Below are 20621 nucleotides of genomic sequence, written 5' to 3'. Positions count from 1 at the left end.
CGGGAGGCTGAGGCAGGAGAATGGTGTAAACCCGGGAGGTGGAGCTTGCAGTGAGCCGAGATTCGGCCACTGCACTCCAGCCTGGGCGACAGAGCGAGACTCCGTCTCCAAAAAAAAAAAAAAAAAAATAGAGAAAAAAGAAAAAATCAAAAATTAAAAAAATAGATGGATAGATAGATAGACAATGTGTGAGCTAGTTCAATGTAGAACCCTACAATCAACTCTACAAAGAAGCTAATTACTTTAGCTTCTAAATTATCAAAATGATTTTAAAATGAGATTAATTTGGGTCAGGTATGGTGGCTCATTCCTGCAATCCCAGCACTTTGGGGTACTGAGGCAGGAGGACTGTTTGAGCTCAGGAGTTTAAGACCAGCCTGGACAACACAGCAAGACCCTGTCTCAATTAAAAAAAATAAAAAGGAGGCCGGGCACAGTGGCTCACGTCTGTAATCCCAGCACTTTGGGAGGCCGAGGTGGGAGGATCATGAGGTCAAGAGATCGAGACCATCCTGGCCAACATGCTGAAACCCTGTCTCTACTAAAGATAAAAAAATTAGCTGGGTGTGGTGATGCACACCTCTAGTCCCAGCTACTCGGGAGGCTGGGGCAGGAGAATCGCATGAACCCAGGAGGCGGATGTTGCAGTGAGCCGAGAGCCACTGCACTCCAACCTGGTGACAGAGCGAGGCTCTGTCTCTAAAAAAAAATAAAAACAAATAAAAAGGAAAAAAAAAAGAATGAGATTATTTTGGATAATATAAGAGACCACGCACATATACATAATGAAAATCTGTTACACATTTAAGTTTACCAAGGTCTCCAGAGTTTAGTGGTTCTCAGGTTGGGGGATGGGGACAAGGGGGAGAAACGGCTATGATAACTAAACAGCTCCACAAAAAAGAACTTCTCTAGTTGACCTGAAGCTCCCCTGCTGGCCCTGACTCCTTAAGGAAGGCTGGTCCAGATGATGATGGCTGCAGCAGCCAGAGCTTTTACTCCCGACCAGGCACTGTGCTCAGAACTGTCTCATGTAATCCTGACACCAACCATATGAGATGGGTACCAAGTCCCTGTTCTACAAGTAAAACAGAATATTAAAGAGACTTTATGTTAGTTTCCCAAGGTCACATAAATAGACTGCTCTTCAGAAAACTCTAACATTTTAGGCCTAGAGGTCAAAAACAATTTTTTTAACCTTCCCACATATAAACTTCTATAAACAGAGGCTCTAAGGCTTATTTTCTTTTATTACATAAATATAAATAAATATGAAGGTTTTCTCAACTTGTGTTCAACAAGAAGCACACTATCATAATAATTGATTTCAAAGTTTTTCGTAGGGTAAAGAAAAACATCAAAATAAGTATCATTTTAGTAGAATTCAACAAAACACGTACCTCTTCCATGGTTACAATTGATAATACAAATTTTGATGTGTCTGAGTTACACTGTGTGCAAAACAACGAACAAAATAACGGGAACAAGCACTTGCTGACATCATCAAGACCTCTACTCACCTGTACTTACCTTTCTCTATGTACAGAGGGGTCAAAAGAAAAACAGCCCTGTCAGGTCTAGCAAATATGGTCAAATAAAACAACAAAAGAGCAAACTAGTATCACATCCAAATGGACTCACTAAACAAAAATCAATCAACCAATCAATCCAGCATGACAGAGAAAAGAAAGGTTTCAAACCAGGAACAAGTCTTCCTTATTCTATGAAAACCGGAAAAAAACCAGCCATGCCCTCCTCACAAACATGTATATCCACGTATCGACAGGACACATTATCCACTAAATCTGCAACACTAACAGGCTACAGAAACCTTGCCTTTGTTCTCTCACACATTTTTTTTTGTATGCAAGGCAGTTAGCAGTTAACAAAGTGCTAAAGTCATGTCAGTATTATTAAATATTATTAACTCAGACTCCCAGAGTACAGTCAACAGAAACAAATGCATGAGAGTATGAGTATGCTCTAAAATTAAAACTGTATGTATGTTTATTGCCATTAATCACCATTCCTAAGGACACACATTTCTGACTGCATAACAAAAATTTTTCTTCAATGACTTTCGAAATGAACATATAAAGTATTCAACTGCACAAACGGTAAAGATACAAGTGCGTTGTCTATTCTTAAAAGAATACACGGCCTTTGGGGAACTTAACAAAAAAGGTAAATACTAAATCAATTTCTCCCCAAAAGTTATGCCGCTGATAGTTTTCCTCTTTTTTTTTTTTTTTTTTTTTGAGACGGAGTCCCACTCTGTCACGCAGGCTGGAGTGCAGTGGCTCAATGTTGGCTCACTGCAACCTCCACCTCCCAGGTTCGAGTGATTCTCCTGATTCAGCCTCCCAAGTAGGTGGGACTACCGGCATGCATTACCATGCCCAACTAATTTTTGTGTTTTTAGTAGAGACGGGGTTTCACCATGTTGGCCAGGCTGGTCTGGAACCCTTGACCTCAAGTGAGCTACCCACCTCGGCCTCCCAAAGTGCTGGAATTATAGGCATGAGCCACTGCACCAGGCCTCTTATTTTTTTTTTTTTAAATCATTCAAGAAATAAATGTATACAATCTTGTAAAATGTTTAAGCAATAAGGTATGTATACTATAAAAAGAAAATTTCACCTCATTTCACAAAACTGATCCTATTTTCAATGGAAGCTACTTAAAGATTCTGGAACTTCTTATAGAACCTTTTCTATGCACGTTTCTCTTTTTTTTTTTTTTTTTTTGAGAAGGAGTCTTGCTCTGTCACCAGGCTGGAATGCAGTGGTGCAATGTGCAATGATCTCGGCTCACTGCAACCTCCGCTTCCCAGGTTCAAGCGATTCTCTTGCCTCAGATTGCCGAGTAGCTGGGACTAGAGGCGCGTGCCACCACACCCAGCTAATTTTTGTATTTTTAGTAGAGACAGGGTTTTGGCATGTTGGCCAGGATGGTGTCCATCTCTTGACCTCGTGATCTGCCCACTTTGGCCTCCCAAAGTGCTGGGATTACAGTTGTGAGTCACCACGCCAGGTCCTCTATGCACATTTCTATGTACATATACGTGTAACATTTGATTTGCTAGTGGTACTTAGCTTCTTCCCTCTCCCCTGTTTTAGGATACTCACCTGTGTTATATTAATACTTACAATTTTAAATTTAAAACACATTAAAAGAAATAATCACCTCTACTAAGAATCAAAAGAACAAGTAAATATAAAAGTTCTTCATCTAAGTCTAAGGTCACCTTTTATTTATAACTAAGTTCTTTACAACTCAACAACAAAAAACTAATATACAGCATAATCTTTCCAAAGAAACAAAACATAGAACCAAAAGCTTAAATAAAAGGTATTATTTCATCAAGCACCAAAATTACCTACAATCATGTGTATACAAGGGGTTAAAATACGAGCCCCCACATAGAACATAACCTTAAACATCTACAGCTTTTTAAATTTTTTTCTTTTTTTGTACTTTGTAGAGACGGGGTCTCACTATGTTGCCCAGACTGATCTCAAACTCCTGGGCTCAAGGAGATCCTCCCTCTCAGCCTCTCAAAGTGCTGAGATTATAGGTGTGAGCCACTATACCCAGCCAAAAGTTTTCAAAATGCAAACAAAAAAAGCTCTAAAAAGACGCACCTAAGCTCAGCAAAAGTATTTCAGCGGTGCCCCTCCATGTACTTACTTGGGCCTTTGTAAGACATACGTTAAAAGGAATGTTCGCAGAGACTCGATGCTACCTTTTTCCAAGAGAATCCACTCTCGGACAACTGCTTCCATTATGGCTGTGGCAGCTTGAAAAAGCACATAGTCCACTTTACTAGTTTCTGAGGAGAAAATTAAAAACTTTATTTAAACAACTGTTCACTTTACCTTGAACATTTTGCATTTATTAATTTTAAAACAGAACTTTTCAGACAAGGAATAAGATGGTTACCTGTTCTTTTTTTAATCCAGTGACCTTGCTCTAGCACCACAAAGAGGTTAGTTCCTCTCAGAAGACACCTCAGGCAGGTGGCAGCTAATCACCGATCACAATTTTCACAAACTTTCCTCACCTCTCTTCAACTGTTACTTCCAAAGCATGAAGAACTAAAAAATAACACAGCTTTAAAAAAAATAAAAATAAAAATATAAAGCAATCAGAAAATTTCCTAAGATTCTCACCCTGTGCAAAACAGAACTTTGTATTTGAAAAACATTATAATAAAGTAATCATTGAACATTACTATCTGTGATGAGCCATGCTGTTAAAATGTTTCATTTTTAAGTATTCAGCTTTCAGCAGGATGGCCCATCTACAATAGCAAGTCCAGAAATAAAAACAATCATGAGCAGGTTTTCTTTCTCAAAATGTAAAAAACAATGTAAGTCACATTTACACAAGGTGAGAAGTGCTTGTGAATTTTCTGATTGCAGTACTGATCAAACTGAGTAAAATCCCAAAGCTACACTTAGAAAGACCCAGCCTTAGCTAACAAGTTATAGTATCTGATCTAAAATCTAAATCAGGGTAGAAAAAATAGAAAATTAACACATTTTAAAATTTTTTATATTAATTTTCTGTTTTTTCTTTTATTCACCAATACCACTACAGTCAGTTTCCAAACAGCATTATCAACAGGGAGAAACAGTCGAAATGAAGTCAAGAAAAAGTAGAAATTTTCTGAGGCTCTAAAAAATAACCATCATGTGAAATCCATGAAAAGCCCATGATTAGAATCCAGATTATTTGCCAAGATCATTGGACATGCGTATCTGAAAGCCATGAGAAATTAACTCTAGGCATAGACTGGCACCTTCAAGAACTTATCAGAAGAGCATGAAGATATACACAGTCAAGCACACCATTTTCTCTCCTATTCAAGCTCAGGTCATTTACAACCCTTACAAGCGTTCTTGACACATTTAGCTATAAAAATGTATGAGAAAAGGTGTACCCTGTATCAATTCCTACCACATTAGATTACTACATAGGAGTTGTGATCATACCAAAACCACTAAGAGAAACCAATTTGAACCTTTTTTTAAAGTTTTGATTATTCTATGCTATCTTAACATGAACTCCAACTGAGATGATAATCAGAATTGATACAAATTCAGAAACTTTAAAATATAATAAATAATTAAAATAAAGCAATAGCTTCTAAAAATGTGAACCTATTAGAAAAGATGTGCTTAAAGTTCTAGGAGTTTTTAAAAGAAAAAAAAAAAGATTTGAATAGAGATCCAGCTCCATATGTTACTGACTCATAAAGGTAATTCAAATAATCTCTGATTATAAACCTCTTCTTAAAGAAAATGATGTTTGTTTGCCTATCTTCATTTTCTATTGCAATAGTAAAAATTTTAAGGACAAGAAACCGGAAATCCTTAACCATGGATTTCAACAATGAAGCAAAATCTAAGGTACGCTCAGAATTTTAGATATAGACCTCCGAAGACCATCTAAACCAATCCCTCCATCTTACAGAGACTGAGGAAACTGATACCCCAAGAGACAGAGAGGAAACTGAGGTCACATGGCTGGTAACTGTTTCTTGAGCAATACTAATCTACCCTGAAACGCACATGCCACTGAAGACAGAGCAAATAAGCACCTTCACTGTTAACAAGCACTGAAACATTCCTATTTCTAACTATTTGTTTTCACATCCAAGCCGTTTTCTGCCCTTTGGAGGTGGGTGGGTGTTGGATGTGAGGGGGGCAGTTATAGAAAATGAATATTCGAAATTTTCAAGAGACAAAAGTTTCTTAATTCTTTTTTTAGACACCTCTGCCTGGTATTAAACGAAGATCTTTAAATACTCCCATAAGAAGCTGACTCTAAGAATGGAGGAATTTTTTTTTAAAAAGCCAAATTCCTAATTTAAAAGAAGAAATTTTCCTAAACTAATCAATTACCCTTTCTCACAAAAACCACTATTAGCTGTCATAAATTTAACTTATACATAGTAGAAATATGCAAGAGATGCTAGAAGGTACTCTAGAAGCCTACCAGTATGAAATCAGAACTTCACAAATCCATATGACCCTTACTTTTACTCTCTGTTATAAAGATGCCTGAAACTACAGGGTTTTCATGAAGAACTCACAATTCATCTAGCATTTTTTTTTTTTTTTTTGAGATGGGAGTTCCACTCTTATTGCCCAGACTGGAATGCAATGGCACGATCTCGGCTTGCCACAACCTCCGCCTCTCGGGTTCAAGTGATTCTCCTGCCTCAGCCTCCCAAGTAGCTGGGATTACAGGCATGTGCCACCACGCCCGGCTAATTTTGTATTTTTAGTAGAGACGGGGTTTCTCCATGTTGGTCAGGCTGGTCTCGAACTCCTGACCTCAGGTGATCCACCCACCTCAGCCTCCCAAAGTGCTGGGATTACAGGTGTGAGCCGCCACACCCGGCCTCATCTAGAGTTTCTAGACTAACTACTTTTGGGAAGATCTGCCACTGTTCAGAGAATAAATTATTTTAGGTCACTTTAGCAGAATGTTTTCATTTGCTACCACAGTAGCTTTCTTTAATAATAATTATGTAAATAAAATTCATTTGAATTTTGTCAGCCATCTGAAACTAAATAGAAACATGAAGACAAAAGTTAAAGTTAATAATACAGGAAAAGCACTACACTCTGACCAAAAAGTATTTTTAAAAAAGAAAAAACCCTGGTAGTGAAGCCACAGATACACAGCCACTACAATCAACTCCCGGCCTTAAGTATTTCTGTCCAAAGCACAGGCCATATAAGCTCCAAAAGTCTGCGCTTTGACTCAACGACAACTATGCCCAGCAACTAAAGACAAAAAGTCTCTCAGATGGAAGATGATTTATTAATTCCCAATGACTGACAGCACTACTAAGGAAACAATTTTCCAGAGATGTAAAAGTTTACCAGTTTAACTGACTTTTTGGTGGTTTATTATTTTGGTTTTTTGGCACTTCTGAGATCAGAAGTCAAAGAAATCCATTTCTCCCTGAGAAGGAGCAAAAGAATGCCACAAAGTTAGCTCCAGAAGAAGTAAACCAATCCCTCACAGTTCTTGATTATTTAACAAGAATAGAACTCACTTGTTTTTTTAAAGGAATATATGACCCTAAAAAATTTAAATTCCTAAGTGCCAAAGACCTCTGAAGTGAAAAAGTCTAAAAGTGCTCTTCTGACAAAATGCACAAGCATGCCGCATGCACGCACAGCTACATACACCACACACACACAAACACACACACAAACACACACACAGAACAGAGCAAAGAAAATAAAAACTAGAATGAAAACAAAAGGATAAGAAGAGAAAGAAATGAGGAAAAATGAGCAACATATAAAACTCAAGTTAGAAGTGAGAAGGAAGAATTTTAAGAGGCCAGAAAGGGAAGCATCAAAGGAAGCCTCCCCTTTAGTAGAATATATTACCCAGACCTTCTATAAAATGACACATAATCCCTGAACAAGAATGTGAAAATTCTGAAATGTGATTGACTGCCACTTGTATGAGAAGTCTTCTTAGAGGAATTTACCCTTCTGTGCTGGTGGCAACTGAATAAGGAGTGAAAAGATTTTCTGTGAAGTTTAGATGTAAACATTAATGTAACACAGGGCTTTGCAGTACATTAATGATTATGCTTGTAATACATGCACTCCACCTTTTAAACGGTCAGCGTCTCAAAACCCAAACTGATTTTAAAAGCATGGCCGGAACTAGCAATACTACTCTTTAGAAAATTTTATCAGGAAAACAAAAGTATTCCAAAACAAGCTCAATCATAACAAAGCAACAATACTTCATAAAATATACACATTCTAAAAAGGAAAGAATGGTATAAACAAATATGCTCTAATAAAATACTTATAAGTTAGATCAACTATTTCCCAACTAGTGTAGAATGATACTGAATTCCAATAGAAAGTCAGATGAAACACTGATGGAATCCTAGTCAATGTCATTAAGGCATATGCCATGAAAACCAGACTCGAATTATTTTAGGTTAATAGTTTAACACAATGGTTTTCTAAATCTATTAATGCTGAACAATTTCAAGGCAGTAAGGATGAGTTAACGCTCCCTTAAACTCTTTATGCTGTTTAGTTCTGCTTTAACACTGAGTTAAATAGACTCCACAGGTATAAGTTAAAACTTCTTAGTGCCAGAAACGAATCCACACAACTATAAAAGCTGACCACTGAAATAAGTAAGTTAATTAATTAAAACAGCTTCAGTGAGAATTTAAAAGGTAGTTGTTGAACCTGTTCCTCTGCTAAGACCTAACTCCTGAATGAGACAGAGCCACCTTCACCACTACTGCTAGTTCCTTGCAGAGAACACAGCATTTTTTAAGCCGATCATATTTTTTAAAAGCTGTTTAAAATCAAGTATATGGCCATGACATTTACTTTACTGTTCACAAAGTGCTTTTACATAATGAAAAGTAATTACATTTTCACCTCACAAAACAACTTAAGATAGCAAATCCATTAAGGCAAATGGTATCATTATTGCCATAAGGCAGATGCAAAAGAGGCCCAGGGAGGTGAAGTGCCTTCCTCAAGGTACACCACTGGTACCTAATGTCATAGTTGCTACATCAGCGCTCTTTCCACTACAATCAAACACCTCTCCTTCATAAGCCCTTATATGGAAAGCATTTTTAACATGTAACTTTAAATGTAGTTTACTTCAATCTGGAAACCAGCCTATTGGTAGCTATAGATAAGCCTTACTAAAAGCACAAGAAAAAGTCAGATGTTTTAGTTCTTAATACTCAACTAACCAATATTATGGTCACAGATGACTCAAGTAGCTTTCTAGAGCCTTACAAAAGACGGCTCCCACTAAAAAAAATTAGCCGGCAGTAATCAGGTTATAAAACAACAATAACCAATGAAGTCTCTCTTACCATTACTGAAAAATATCTAAGAGACAGATGGCACATCATATATAACTCTTAGAAAATGCCATCTTTGAATAAGACAGTTATATTTCTTGTGATTCTTTTAGAAGAAATCTTTTCCGTACATGTCAGACATAAGATACTCATAAAACATATTTGACAAAAGTAAAAATTGGTGCTTTATTTTAGGGTACATACAGTGACACCCTACCCAGAAATGACTAATATTCATTAAGCAAGCTGAGTACAAACTAAATGGTTAAAAAAAAAAAAAAAAAACTATGGAAAACAGCTAAAAGGAAATGTAGAAATCTCCAAAAACAATCTTAATTTTAAAACTAACACTGGGCTAAAAGATATTATAGTACATATCCTGTAACAAATTATATTTGAAAACTGAAAAAATACTAAATTTTTCTCGCTGCTATTAACAGCCTTCATGTTATGGTCAATAATAAAACAAATTATGGAACACTATATCTAGGGGGAAAAAATCCAAAGTAAAAACAAAGTTTCCTGTCTGGCTTTACAGAATATCTTTAAAGTTACTCCGGTAGAGTGATTATTAATTTAAAAAATTGTAACTATACAAACCTGGTTTTTAAAAAGGAATTTAAAATAGTTAATGTTTAAGACAGCAAACCCAGATCTGATTATGCCAAAATACTTTATATTTTTTAAGTGAATACTTACCCAAAATATGCTTGCAAACTGCAAATGGTGATTTTGATTTCCTAAACGATAAGAATATGTGCTCTGCATGCTGGCGTTGTTCATTATTGACCATGGAAGGTGGTGCCTTGAGAGTTAAAAACAAGAACAGACACACTTATTTAATGACAAAGCGTAAACAATACCATATTCTTACCCACAAGAACAGAAAACGCTTTCACTTTCAAGCAGCAACAGGGACAAACTCTTGCTTAACTTTTTAAGGAACTACAGCACAAAACCTGACAATAAATGTTGAAAACATGGTTTCCGAAAAAAGGAAAAAAATTCCTGGCAAGGTTTGGGTCAGAATTCTTTAAAGGTTTTTTAAAAACCTGCATTTTAGAAAAATAGATACTTATCTAACATTTTTGGGGGTTTTAACATTTAGCTGACTTATTATCACCTTTTATTCCAAAATATACCACTTGCACTAACTTGACCTAGTTCAAATAATTTCAAAATTCTTCAATACTGGGGAAATTGAATCCAAGTTACTAAAAATCAATTTCCAAAAGCAATCCTTTAAGACACAGGATCAAATAGTTCCACCTCAAGTTTTCTAAAATCACTATTAAACCAGAAAAATTTGGGAACAGTTAAAGTTTGGAATTTATGAAATGTATTTCTGAATAATAAATTAATCACCCAAAATCCAGACTTCTCTCTTAACAAAAACAATTTCTAAAGTCTGCCCAAGGTTTTAAATACCATTTTGGTGTAACAATCCTTCTTCTAAAGACAATAATCTTCTGAGTCAGATCTACCTAAAATGTACATTCCTGTTACATGGTTTGGTTAACTTTTAACCTATTAAGACTTACAAATACTTAATTTGGGAAAGGGGGCTGGAGGTAGATGGCAGGAAAATAAACCTGTATTATTCAAACCATTGTATAAAGAGGGTAAGTAATAATTTCAATTAAATAATCTAGATGATGAAAAATGTTACAATCAATTATATTAGATCAACACTCATTATAAATTATATCAATTATGCAACATTACTCACTCTAACATCAGTCAAAATAATTTTTAAAAAGTTGTTCACCCAGGAAAAATTAACTACTGTGAATCTCTGGCTTCAGAGAATTCTTATTATTAGCTAAAGCCAGTTCAGACTACTATTCCTAATCATATAGCACCCTCTACAGTTCTCCAGATAAAACTGAAAATATTTCCATTAAAGAATTGTGTTGGCTGTTCCCTGTGGCTCATGCCTGTAATGCCAGCACTTTGGGAGACCAAGGCAGGAGGATAACTTGAGATTAGGAATTTGAGACCAGCCAGGCAACATGGTGAAACCCAGTCTCTACTAAAAACACAAAAATATTAGCCGGGTGTGGTGGTGCACACCTCCCAGCTACTCGGAGGCGAAGCATGAGAATCACTTGAACCTGGGAGGCGGAGGTTGCAGTGAGCTGATATGGCACCACTGCACTCTAGCCTGGGTGAAGGAGTGAAACTCTGTCTCAAAAAAAAAAAAATTGTGTTAAATTCCTCAACAATTTTTGGAAAGAATTTTGGGTGTGGTGGCTCACACCTGTAATTCCAGCACTTTAGAAGGCCGAAGAGTACAGATCACCTAAGGTCAGGAGTTCGAGACCAGCCTGGTCAACATGGCGAAACCCCGTCTCTACTAAAAATACAAGAAAATTAGCCGGGCATGGTGGCGCATGCCTGTAAATCCCAGCAACTCAGGAGGGTGAGGCACGAGAATCAGTTGAACCCAGGTGGCAGAGGTTGCAGTGAGCTGAGATCCCGCTGCTGCACTCCAGCCTGGACAACAGAGCCAGATTCCATCTCAATTAAAAAAAAAAATTTACTAATAAAACCGTGAGGGCTGGGTGCGGTGGCTCACGCCTGTAATCTCAACACTTTGGGAGGTCGAGGCGGGTGGATCGCCTCCCTGGCCAACACGGTGAAACCATCTCTACTAAAAATACAAAAATGAGTAGGGCTCGGTGGCAGGAGCCTGTAATCCCAGCTACTAGAGAGGCTGAGGCAAGATAATTGCTTGAATCCAGGAGGCAGAGGTTGCAGCGAGTCAAGATTGCACCACTGCACTAGAGCCTGTACAGAGTAAGGCTTTGTCTCAAAAAAAAAAAAAAAAACCTGTGAACAGCGAACTATATTCTAGAAGTATTTTTGTCTTCCCATTTTCAAATTATTTTGTTTGTTTGCTTTTTGGGTTTTCTGTCTGCTTTTAAGACGGCCTAGGCCGGGCGCGGTGGCTCAAGCCTGTAATCCCAGCACTTTGGGAGGCCGAGACGGGTGGATCACGAGGTCAGGAGATCGAGACCATCCTGGTCTACACGGTGAAACCCCGTCTCTACTAAAAAATACAAAAAACTAGCCGGGCGAGATGGCGGGCGCCTGTAGTCCCAGCTACTCGGGAGGCTGAGGCAGGAGAATGGTGTAAACCCGGGAGGCGGAGCTTGCAGTGAGCTGAGATCCGGCCACTGCACTCTAGCCTGGGCGACAGAGCGAGACTCCGTCTCAAAAAAAAAAAAAAAAAAGACGGCCTCTCTCTGTTGCCCAGACTGGAGTACAGTAGCATGATCACGGCTCATTGCAGCCTCAACCTCCAGGGCTCAAGTAATCCTCCTGCCTCAGCCTCCTCAGCAGCTGGGACTACAGGCACGCGCCAAGTCAAGCTAATTTTTGTATTTTTTGTAGAGATGGGGTCTCACTATGCTGCCCAGGCTGGCCTCCAACTCCTGCCCCTCAGTGATATGCCTGCCTTGGCCTCCCAAAGCACTAGGATTACCGGTGTAAGCCATCATGCCCGGCCAATTTTCAAATTTTTTATTCCCACCACCTTCTCTAGTTCAATAAGATGAGTCTGTGGGGTTTTTGTTTTATTGCTTTGTTTTGTTTTGTTTTTCTAAGATGGAGTCTCTCTGTTGCCCACGCTGGAATGCAGTGGCATGATCTAGCTCACTGCAACCTCCGCCTCAGCCTCCCAAAGTGCTGGGATTACAGGCATGAGCCACCATGCCCAGTCTTTTTTGTTTTGTTTTTTAAAACACGGTGTCACTCTGTCATCCAGGCCGGAGCGCAATGGCATGATCATAGTTCATGGTAACCTCAAACTCCTGGGCTCAAGGGATCCTCCTGCCTTTGCCTCTCCTGTAACTGGGACTACAGGGGCATGCCACCATACAGGGCTAATTTTTAAATTTTTGTAGAGGGTAGGCACCAAGGCTCATGCCTGTAATCCCAGCATTCTGGATTACAAAATCCCAAAGTCTGCTGACATTATTGACCCTGTGTACATGGCATAAACACTACTACCCATGTCATACTGCTACAAATACAAATCTATGAGTTCCTCAAGCAATTTCTGAATCATACATTCTTTCTCATCTTCCTTGAAAAGCACAACACATGCATAATTGTGCAAATTAATATGCTAGTTATTCTACAAATAAAAAACTGTCTAATCTAAAAGATATCCTCACAGCCACATATACTTAATCTACTAGAAAGAACAGGTCTGAATATATTAATATAATAAAGATGATATTCTATTTATGTCAGATTTTAGAAATAGTAAACTATAATCTAAAGTTGACTTATATTAATCACCTGGTTAAATATTTTCATACAAACAATAAAATTATCAAATCAATATATTAAACAGCAGGATAGTAGTCACTTTAGTTTTCTACAACCAAAATTTTAAATTCCTTCTTGAAATCTACTTGGCAATGGTTTCCAAATGGCAAGCTATCTGCATCAGACAGTCCTGGAAATCTTTTAAAACTGGCAAATCGATTTCCAACCCCAAAGGATTCAACAGGCTGGGAGTCAAAACCAAAACTACACATTTGTCCCTCAAAGTCCCCAGGTGGTGCTGACCCACAAACTCCCCACGGCCAAACCCGCCCTTCAAAACTCTGCTTCCGTCTCTCCTGCCTTCATCAGCCTCCACTCACCTTTCCCCGTTGTCCAAGCACAACTAACACCTCTGTTCCACCTCACATAACACATTGCTTGTCCATCTCTATTACCCAACTTGCATAATGGACTACAAGCCTTTATTTGCTGCCCCCTGCCCTTTCTTTTATTATTTCCCTGACACCAGGGACTTTATTTATCTCTAAATTCCTAGGGCCTACCACATACAAAAGAGAGAGGCATTTAATAGCAACTAACATTTATTGAGTACTTAGGATACGAGGCATTATTTTAGATAGATACATACTTAGGAAAGAAAGAAGAAAGACAGGAAGGAGGAGGGAAGTTGGAAGGTAATCTCACTAATCCTAACACTATGAGGAAGTATTATTATACCCCATTTACAGATGAGGAAACTGAGGCATGTAAAGAAGTAATTTGCCCAAAGTCACACTATTCGTAAGAAGCAGAGCTAAAAATTAAATCCAGGTAGTATGACTCCAGGGTCTTAACACTTAACAGAAACTACATTTACATAGTTCAAATTTATGTAAGACTCATCGTTCTTAAGGCTGTCTGGTAGAAAAGAAGAAAATCTTGCTGAAAGTTTTCCTGCAGGACCCAATACAGACATTCAAGTGTTCTGCATCGCCTGCGAAGCTTCAGTAAACAAAGAGTCACAAAGGGCTTTTTGTATTCCCTGTTTATGTTCTCATCATTGCCACTATAGTAAAAGCTTAAAAAGACTTCACACTTCAGAGATGGAATCCCACAAATCAGAAGGATTGGAAGCAATCGGAGGTGCTAGTAGACACCCGTGACCATTCCAAGGATCTTCAAAAAAATAAAAGCAAGGATGAGAAAAAACTGAGATTTGTTTCCAGAGATGGAGCTCACAAATTCCTAACTCAACAGACTGGGGTGTCTAGCCCCCACCTTCAGCATGACCCTGCAGCCCAGCTCAGTTGCCTTCAGTTCACAAAATCTCCTGGAGAACACCATCAGTGTTCTAGGGGCATCCAAAATTAGAACTCTAAAGATTATTTACTAATGAATAGATTAACCGACATATTTCAAGGAGAGACAGACAGACACCAAAATATCTACATGGTTTCTATTCAAAGAGTATTTTTCAAGGCTAACTATATGCCAAGCACCATGCCAGAAACTAGGGATACTAAAGTAGGGGAAAAGCCCTGTCCTTAGGAATTCTATCAGGAAACACAGGCACTAAACAGTCACACAAATAATTCATGAGTCTGTAATTTCTGCCTGCACTGGCTCATTTTGGCTTATTCTTCCTTCATGTTACTATCCATCATGTTACTAATCCTTTCCTCACAAAAGTCAGGAATCCCAATTGTCAAATCCTACAGCACCTTTCTCTTTTTTTGAGACAAAGTCTCACTCTGTTGCCCAGGCTGGAGTGCAGTGGCGCAATCTTGGTTCACTGCAATCTCCACCTCCCATGGTTCAAGTGATTCTCATGCTCACTGCAAGCTCCGCCTCCCGGGTTTACACCATTCTCCTGCCTCAGTCTCCCGAGTAGCTGGGACTACAGGCGCCCGCCACCTCACTCGGCTAGTTTTTTGTATTTTTTAGTAGAGACGGGGTTTCACCGTGTTAGCCAGGAGGGTCTCGATCTCCTGACCTCGTGATCCCCCCGTCTCGGCCTCCCAAAGTGCTGGGATTACAGGCTTGAGCCACTGCGCCCGGCCATTTATATAAAATTTTAAAAACTCAGTAGTATGTTATTGACATTTGCAGGAAGAGTATAAAAGCATGGAAGGAAGGATAAGCAACTGTGAAGCCGTGATGGCCTCTGTGGAAAAGGAAGACGCGGCAGGGAACGGTGTCTACAGGGACAAAAAGGGGGCTTCAATTGTATCTGTGATATCTTAATATTTTTAAAAGATTGTTTGCAAAACATCTACATGAACATTTGCGAATCTAGGAGGTAGGCATACGAGTATAATGTATATTACTCTACGCGTTTTTCTGTCCATTTAAAACCTTGCATTTCTTTAAATAAGTGGGCCTTCTATTCTCGATAGTACAGCTTACCTTAAACAACTCTTCCACTAAAACAAAATAAAAATGGCGGACAAAATTTCTTAAACATTTTAAGTACATCACTGAGCTTACAAGAAATTAAGGTCAAGCCTGTAATCCCAGCACTTTGGGAGGCCGAGGCGGGCGGATCACAAGGTCAGGAGATCGAGACCATCCTGGCTAACACGGTGAAACCCCGTCTCTACTAAAAAATACAAAAAACTAGCCGGGCGAGGTGACGGCGCCTGTAGTCCCAGCTACTCGGGAGGCTGAGGCAGGAGAATGGCCTAAACCCGGGAGGCGGAGCTTGCAGTGAGCTGAGATCCGGCCACTGCACTCCAGCTTGGGTGACAGAGCGAGACTCCGTCTCAAAAAAAAAAAAAAAAAAAAAAAAAAAAAAGAAATTAAGGAATCATCAAAAGCTAAAACAGAAGCGAATGCAGGGATCCCAAGATGAATGCAAGCACTCATGTGTTTACTCTGGAGACATGTGCCAACCTCTAGTTACCTTGAACTTCCATTTTGACAGCTGCCTATCGTAAAGAAGACAGGAGATTAAAGCCAGGGCCCATCTCAGGTAGGGATCTAACAAGATATCCCTCCACATAAAGCTGGGATCCTCAGCGCAAGGGTAAATTATTTAAAAAACAAACAAAACAAACCAGGAAGGAGGGGGGCCAGGGAAGACAAAAAGAAGGGAGAGGAGAGGGAAGGATTAACTTGTCAGTCTGGACCTCGACAATAGATTCAAGAGGGTAAATTACTTCAAACAATGAATAACCGCAAGCAGGCACAGGACAGGTCTCTTGCCCATCACAACAGGACCCACGTTGTCCAAAAAACTTCAAGCCAATAAAATTAAAGTAGTACTGTGTTGTTTACGTACCTAGGCACTTGCAGGAATCCAGGCTTCAGAGTTTTTCATAAACATTTCCAAGAGTTAATATATAAATTTCACTAAACACACGAGGAAATAAGCCACTACAAGTTTACAGAACAATAAATTAAAGAATCAGACCAACAAAACTCACAAATATTGGAAATGTTAGAAACAGAATATAAAATATTTAAAAGAAGAACCAAAAATGTAAAAAAGAGACTTTACCAAAATTAAAAACTTTTGTACATCAAATGCCACTATCAAAAGAACGAAAAGGCAATCGACAGAATGGAAGAAAAGACTATAAATCATTTACTTATCTGATAGAAGATTAATATCTGTAATCTATAAAGAACTCTTCCAACTCAATGACAAAAAACCAAATAACCTGATTTAAAAATACAAAATGGATGTTAACAGACTTTTTTCCAAAGAAGATACATAAACAGCCAAGAAACACCAAATCATCAGGAAAATACGAATCAAAACTGCAAGATACCACCTCACATCCATGAGAACAGACATGTTAGAAAATAACAAGTGTCGATGAGGAAGTGGAGAAACTAGAACCTTTGTACACTGCTGGTGGAAATGTAGAAATGGTCTCACCAAACAAAAAAAGGAACAGCCACGGCCGGGCGCAGTGGCTCACACCTGTAATCCCAGCACTTTGGGAGGCTGAGACGGGTGGATCACCAGGTCAGGAGTTCAAGACCAGCCTGGCCAAGATGGTGAAATCCCTTCTCTACTAAAAATACAAAAATTAGGGGCCGGGCGCAGTGGCTCAAGCCTGTAATCCCAGCGCTTTGGGAGGCCGAGACGGGTGGATCACGAGGTCAGGAGATCGAGACCATCCTGGCTAATACGGTGAAACCCTGTCTCTACTTAAAAATACAAAAAACTAGCCAGGCAACGAGGCAGGAGCCTGTAGTCCCAGCTACTCGGGAGGCTGAGGCAGGAGAATGGCGTAAACCAGGGAGGCGGAGCTTGCAGTGAGCTGAGATCCGGCCACTGCACTCCAGCCTGGGTGGCAGAGCAAGACTCCGTCTCAAAAAAAAAAAAAAAAAAAAAATACAAAAATTAGCTGGGCAGGGTGGCGCATGCCTATAATCCCAGCTACTGGGAAGCTGAGGCAGGAGAATTGCTTGAACCTGGTAGGCATGGGTTGTGGTGAGCCTAGATCATGCCCTTGCACTCCAGCCTGGGCAACAAGAGCGAGACTCTAAAAAAAAAAAAAAGAACAGCCACTAGGGAAGATAGTATGGCAGTTCCTGAAAAAATCAAACATAAAATTATCATACAAGCCAGTAATTCTACTTCCAGCTCTATATCCAAAAGAACTGAAAGCAATGCTTTAATAGACTGTACCAATATTCATTAATGAACGAATGGACATATAAAACATGGTATATTCACACAATGGAATATTATTCAGAAATAAAAAGGAATGAAGCAGTAGGGGTAGTGGCCCACACCTGAAATCCCAGCACTTTGGGAGGCTGGGTGGGTAGATTGCTTGAGTTCCGGGGTTCCAGACCAGCCTGGGAAATACGGCGAAACTCCATCTCTACAAAAACATATAAAAATTAGCCAGGCCTGGTGGCTTGCACCTGTAGTCCCAGTGACTGGGCTGGCTGAAGTGGGAGGATCACTTGAGCCTTAGAGGTCAAGGCTGCAATAAGCCATGACTGCGCCACTGCACTCCAAGCTGGGTAACAGAGCAAGACCCTGCCTCCAAAAAAAAAGAAAGACAGGAATAAAGTACTGAGATATATTATAACATGGGTGAACTCTGAAAACATTATGCCAAGTAAGATAACCCAGACACAAAAGGACAAATACCGTATGATCCCACTTATATAAGGTAGTTAAAATAGTCAAATTCATAGAAAGTAGAATCATGGTTACCAAGGATTAGAGGGAGGAGGAAATGGGAAGTTGCTATTTAATGGGTATATAGTTCCAATTTGGGATAATGGAAAAGTTTTGGAGATAGTGGTAAATTTTGGCGATAGTTACACAACAATATGAATGGTAAATTTTATGTTGAATTTTACAATAATTTTTTTTTTTTTTGAGACGGAGTCTCGCTCTGTTGCCCAGGCTGGATGGAGTGCAGTGGCACAATCTCGGCTCATTGCAAGCTCCACCTCCCAGGTTCATGCCATTCTCCTGCCTCAGCTTCTCAAGTAGCTAGAACTACAGGCACCCGCCACCACATCCAGCTAATTTTTTTAGTATTTTTAGTAGAGATGGGGTTTCACCATGTTAGCCAGGATGGTCTTGATCTCCTGACCTCATGATCCACCCACCTCAGCCTCCCAAAGTGCTGGGATTACAGGCATGAGCCACCGCACCCAGCCAGTAATTTTTTTTAAAGGAGCAACATATCACAAGAAAGCTTTTATGAGCAATATAATAAAAGAAATATAAATATCAATAGACTTACTATGCTTGGTTTGGATGGTAGTTACAGGGGTACACACAATCACATATCATCATGAAACTGGACACCTGAGATTTGTGAATTTTCTTGTGTTAATATACTTCAATAAAATATACATTAAAAACTCACTAGATAGATTAAAGAACAGATTAGATACACTGGGGAAAAAAATTGGGGGCCGGGCACAGTGGCTCATACCTGTAATCCCAGCACTTTGGGAGGCCAAGGAAGGTGGATTACCTGAGGTCAGGAGTTTGAGACCAGTCTGGTGAACAGGGTGAAATCCCAACTCTACTAAAAATACAAAAACATTAACCGGGCATGGTGGTGCATGCCTGCAGTCCTAGCTACTTGGGAGGCTGAGGCAGAATTGCTTGAACTTGGAAGGTAGAGATTGCAGTGCGCCAAGATCACACCACGGCACTCCAGCCTGGGCGACAGAGTAAGACTCCGTCTCAAAAAAAGAAAAAAAGAAAAGAAAAGAAAATTGGGAAAACTGAAGACAGATATGGTAAATTATTACAAATACAGGAAGGCACAAACATGAAGCATGTTAGTCCCTTCACATTACTATAAAAGAATACTTGAGATTGGGTAATTTATAAAGAAAAGAGGCGGCCGGGTGCGGTGGCTCAAGCCTGTCATCCCAGCACTTTGGGAGGCCGAGACGGGCGGATCACGAGGTCAGGAGATCGAGACCATCCTGGCTAACACGGTGAAACCCCGTCTCTACTAAAAGATACAAAAAACTAGCCGGGCGAGGTGGCGGGCGCCTGTAGTCCCAGCTACTCCGGAGGCTGAGGCAGGAGAATGGTGTAAACCCGGGAGGCGGAGCTTGCAGTGAGCTGAGATCCGGCCACTGCACTCCAGCCTGGGCGACAGAGCCAGACTCCGTCTCCAAAAAAAAAAAAAAAAAAAAAAAGAAAAGAGGCTTATTTGGCTCATGGTTCTGCAAGCCGCACACACATGGTACCAACACCTGCTCAGCTTCTGGTGAGACCACAGGGAGCTTTCAATCATGGCAGAGGGCAAAGGGAGAGCTGGCATATCACATGACAAGAAAGCAAGTGGGGAAGGTGCCACATTCTTTTAAACCAGATCTCCAGTGAATTCAGAGGGAGGCACCACGCCATTCATGACGGATCCACCCCCACAACCCAAACACCTCCTACTAGGCCCACCTCCAACATCAGAAGTCATATTTCAATATGAGATTTGGAGAGGACAAAACATCCAAACCACATCATAAAGAGTCTAGGAGAACTGGCCGGGCGTGGTGGCTCATGCTTGTAATCCTAGCACTTTGGGAGGCCGAGGCGGGTAGATCACTTGAGGTCAGGAGTTTGGGACCAGCCTGGCCAACGTGGCAAAACTCCATCTCTACTAAAAATACAAAAATTAGCCAGATGTGGTGGCGGGCGCCTGTAATCCAGCTACTCCGGAGTCTTAGGCAGGAGAATTGCTTGAACCCATGGCGCGGAGGCTGCAGTGAGCTGAGATGGAGCAACTGCACTCCAGCCTGGACAAAAGAGCAAAACTCTGTCTCAAAAACAAAGGGGGGGTGGGGGCCGTGTGTAGGAGAATAAAGGGACCATCCATGCTCTGCTGTACTCAGAGCCCCGAGAGGCTGACCTCTAGACACCACATCACTCAGGCTTCCTCACTCTCTCCCAGTGGTTCCTTTCTCCCACCAAAAGCCACAGCTCCCTAAAGTTGCTCGCCCCTACAACTATAGC

At 40.1% G+C, this 20621-nt stretch overlaps 1 protein-coding gene across 7 annotated transcripts in view; it reads right to left on the bottom strand.

Moving 5' to 3' along the window:
• Window positions 1-20621, bottom strand: part of XPO4 (exportin 4) — a 117480-nt gene that overhangs the window by 79728 nt on the left and 17131 nt on the right. For 4 of the 7 annotated variants that reach the window (XR_004428872.1, XM_033177017.1, XM_033177013.1 and 1 more), the window contains exons 2-3: window positions 9587-9692; window positions 3691-3832 (exon numbers count right to left, since the gene is read on the bottom strand). Coding sequence is in view for 4 of the 7 variants with exons in the window: in XM_033177017.1 (XP_033032908.1) it covers window positions 3691-3832; window positions 9587-9692 (248 nt within the window). In the remaining 3 variants the exon portion in view is untranslated. Of the gene's footprint in view, window positions 1-3690; window positions 3833-3942; window positions 4114-9586; window positions 9693-20621 lie in introns of all 7 variants that reach the window. The other 3 variants (XM_033177014.1, XM_033177018.1, XM_033177015.1) reach the window with 2 other exon arrangements.

Source organism: Trachypithecus francoisi, unplaced genomic scaffold (assembly GCF_009764315.1).
Source record: "Trachypithecus francoisi isolate TF-2019V2 unplaced genomic scaffold, Tfra_2.0 Lachesis_group18, whole genome shotgun sequence".
In the NCBI taxonomy this organism is placed as follows: Eukaryota; Metazoa; Chordata; class Mammalia; order Primates; family Cercopithecidae; genus Trachypithecus; species Trachypithecus francoisi.
This window is presented reverse-complemented; position numbering and strand designations above follow the sequence as displayed.